The 3,741-nt window shown below is 38.3% G+C and overlaps 1 protein-coding gene across 1 annotated transcript; it reads left to right on the forward strand.

Annotated features, from left to right (window-relative positions):
- Window positions 1–851: 851 nt before the first annotated feature.
- LOC130565251 (kinesin-like protein KIF6) lies at window positions 852–2,836 on the forward strand. The gene is made up of 4 exons (XM_057351857.1): window positions 852–1,020; window positions 1,472–1,578; window positions 2,327–2,401; window positions 2,735–2,836. Exons 1-4 carry the CDS (start codon window positions 961–963, stop codon window positions 2,736–2,738), a joined length of 246 nt encoding a protein of 81 aa, XP_057207840.1. The 5' UTR covers window positions 852–960; the 3' UTR covers window positions 2,739–2,836.
- The last annotated feature ends 905 nt before the right edge of the window (window positions 2,837–3,741 follow it).

Here is a 3,741-nt window from a genome sequence, read left to right on the forward strand (position 1 = left end):
CCCCACCTTTAGACGGACCACTTCTTTTTTATTTCGGGAATCGTCCTGTTGTTTGAACTAATGGCATTCGCCGCAGCTGTGACATGTTGCCACTCCACACATTTTTTGTTAGTTATGCCACTACTGTGACTACCAACACAATCACTTTTCTTTGGCTATACCTCACTCACAAGAACCTCTGTTTCTGTGCCAGAATGTTTTTTCTTCGTCTTGGTTTCCTTTGCTGCGATTTTAAGCATAAAAAACTATACTAGAAGTTTAATATGCATGTACGTTCATGAGGTGATTTAAATATATGGTTAAATGTGGGCGTGTAAAAGAAGGTCAGTGAGATTTTTTCACGTGCGCACATTATCAGGAAGGCTGTGATTTACAAAGGGAAAATGGCGTGCGCGAGGTTTTATAAAGCTCAAACTTTGTTAGCATACGCTAATTTCAGCTTTCTGGCGTACGTTAATTTTGAGTAGGAATTATACGCACTCTAATAAATAAGACGCCACATCTGAGATCTAGTCATCTTTCTACAGTATTGACGGCCATTAATGAAACTGGGATGCGGGCCCCCAATATGCACCTGCATACCCAGACGCTACGCCACTGGGGAAGATGCGATGCGAGGAAAGGACACGAGGGTGTACAATGAGAATTGAGCAGCACCCACCCTGTGCATTTGATTGCCTAGTAACCACTGTAAACACAGGAAGTTAAATGGATAGTGTATTCGACTCGCAGCGCTGCTCAGACCAACCGGCATATGACATCAAAGCACCGCGAGAGCCGTCTGCTCCCTAAGGTCTCGCATGGCTCTCGCGGTCGTTTGATATCACATGCCTGTCAGTGCCGCATGAAGTCGAGCACTCCTGTTGTCTTTGAATAAACGCGACGCAAAGCATTCGCTTCGAATGGGCAAATATAAAAAGTACCATAATCATTATATTTAATAGTATTTTGTTTTACACAATGGTTAAACAAACTATTCAAGTCTTCGCCCGCGTAAAACCGACAAAGAAACCCACCACGGTGAGTGTTTTTAGCCTGTGTATCACTTTAGTCAAGACATCGTACCGCGAAGTCTTCAAGTAGGTTATAAACATAATATTTAATCACATGACTATTGTGCGAATCGTCCGATTCTGATCGCACGGTGTTGCGTGAGTTAAGTCAATTCATGAGCTTTTGTTGAACATCATTGCTGCTAAAACAGCGCGCATGTCAGGATTAAATTAACTAGAGTTATTTGATATGAACAGTCATGGTCAGCAGTAAAACAGATTTGGTTTATATTACATATATACTGTGTACTGAAGTTACACAAGCCATCAAGACTATTATGTTTTTCTTTAATCTCGTTTATGTTTCTGTAAGAATCTGTAATGTTTTGATACGGTTTTTATATGGTCTGACACAGATATAAAAATGTTAGTCATGCTGGCAGAATATATCACTAATGTGATATATTTTTCTTTTTTAGGTGTACTCTGTGGACTGTGAGGAGCAGGGCGACAGTTTGGAGTTTGTAGTCCCCAGAGACTTGGCAGATGGTTTTGTCAACAACAAGAAGGAAAACTACAAATTTAGGTGATGTAAATGAAAGCCCATCACAGCTAGATTATAATGTACAGTACTGCTAGCCAAGGTTCACAAAGGTTTTTATTTAAGGATCCATCTAGACAGCTATAATCTCAAAACCCACTTTTTTCTTCAAAGTAATAGTTCATATTTGACTACTGAATGTGTACAATAAATATATGTTTAATTGCAGTAACAAAATACCAAAATGTCATTGCTAGTCATTCATTAAACTGAACTATCGTTTCTCTAATTCAACGCAATAGTAAAGTTACTTTGCATGTCCCATGTTATTCCAATGCCTTATCCACACTTCACACTGCCATAATGTTTGCCCTACAAATTTAAGGTGTCATTTAAGTAAACCTTATTTACTAATCAATTGGTCTGCATAGTTTTTTAATTAAAATGCTGCAGTATCTTATTACAGCATCCATGTTTAGTTAAACCTTTTTTTGTGCAAATAAGCTTGTAAACAGTAATTTCCTCCGTTAGGGTAGATCTGTATACCGGTTGACTTATTAATAAATAAATGCAGGCAAGAATTTTCATAAAAAAAGCATTTCCTGTTTCAGGCAAAAATTCATTTGGTATCCTTTACATTTTTTGCATCTTGGTGCTCTAATTATGTTTAAATGCAGAAGAGAGGTCTTAAAGTAATTGGGCTACATTATGTTTTCTTCAGGTCTATGACCGAAGTGAATCAGATTACAGTTTTAGTTGTCCTAAGGTCCAATTTAATATTTCTTTGCTATAGGTTCCAGAAGGTTTTCGAAAGAACAATCAATCAAGAGGAAATTTTTGAGGCTATTGCGAAGCCTGTTGCTGATAAGTAAGTTTACCTTTTCTTTATAGGCTTAAACCTGTTTGCTTAAAGGGGTCAAATGACACGGCTAAAACGAATATTATTGTTTGTTTTAGATGTAATGCAAGGTGTATACACGATTTAAGGTTAAAAAACGTTGTATTTTTCACATACCGTTCATGTTTGTATCTCCTCTTTGCCCCACCTCTCTGAAACGCGCAGATTTTTAACAAAGCTCATGGCTCTGAAAAGCGAGTTATGCTATGATTGGCCAGTTTTCCAGTGCGTAGTGATTGGTCGAATACTGCAAGCGTGTGATGGAAATGTAACGCCTCTTACCTTATTCAATTGTACTGACAGGTGATAAAATGTCATCGGTACTTTCCTTATCAATTCGAATGAAGATGATCAAGCCGATACATCAACTTTGCCAGCGCGACTTGAGCAGGATGTAAAGGATTGGTAAGGTTTGTTTAAAAAAAAAATTATGTTAAATAGTTAAAAACTATAGCTAACTGTTATACCTTTTATATATGACGTTATAAAGATTTACCGTTAGTGATCAATCAGTGTAACACCATGTCTCATCGCGACTCAACAAAGACAATAAACCCCATTATAAACACGACATTTGTTGCCTCTAGTTGGAACATTTGACTGATTATTAGGACTTATGTCTTTTTTCACGTTGCACGTGTGTCTGCATTTGCAGATCACACAAAGAAACAAAATGCACTACAAACACATGACTAACTCAACTCGCGCTAGTCCGTAACACGTATTCGCGCCATATGACCCCTTTAAGCAGAAGTTGTTACTGCGAATGTTGTCATTGAAGGGGTGGAGGGGATGAGTCTGATTCTTTGGGAATTTGTGGTACATCTGTCAGTCGCAGAAAAAGTTTTGAGTTTGTCTGGCCTAGGGGATGAAGCTGGCATATAAGACAAACTTATTATATTATATATTAACTTATATATATCATATTCCAAGATATGTTCATAAATAGTATAGGGCTATATTACGACCCGAGGTGGTCGGGGCAGTAACGAATAGTAGCCTGGTTAATATTTTACCGGGAGAAGTTGAGTCATGACAAAGAAAAACACAGCCACAACAACAATTAGGGTGATTTATTAAAGTGATCCGTGATCCGTACAGATCGTGCTCTATGGTTCGGAACGCATGTGACCCGCGGATTAACTGAAAGTTTATTCATCATTGAGTAAAAGAGTAAAACGTGCTCTCGCTCTCGATTTCTCTCCAGTTTCAGCTCCAACACGCTCTCGCTCTCTCTCAAGTATCTGGACGAGTACAATATTAAAGTGGTTCCAGATACACAATGATGCTCAAAACTGCTCTGTCACACA

This window comes from Triplophysa rosa, linkage group LG2 (genome assembly GCF_024868665.1).
Source record: "Triplophysa rosa linkage group LG2, Trosa_1v2, whole genome shotgun sequence".
NCBI classification, from domain to species: Eukaryota; Metazoa; Chordata; class Actinopteri; order Cypriniformes; family Nemacheilidae; genus Triplophysa; species Triplophysa rosa.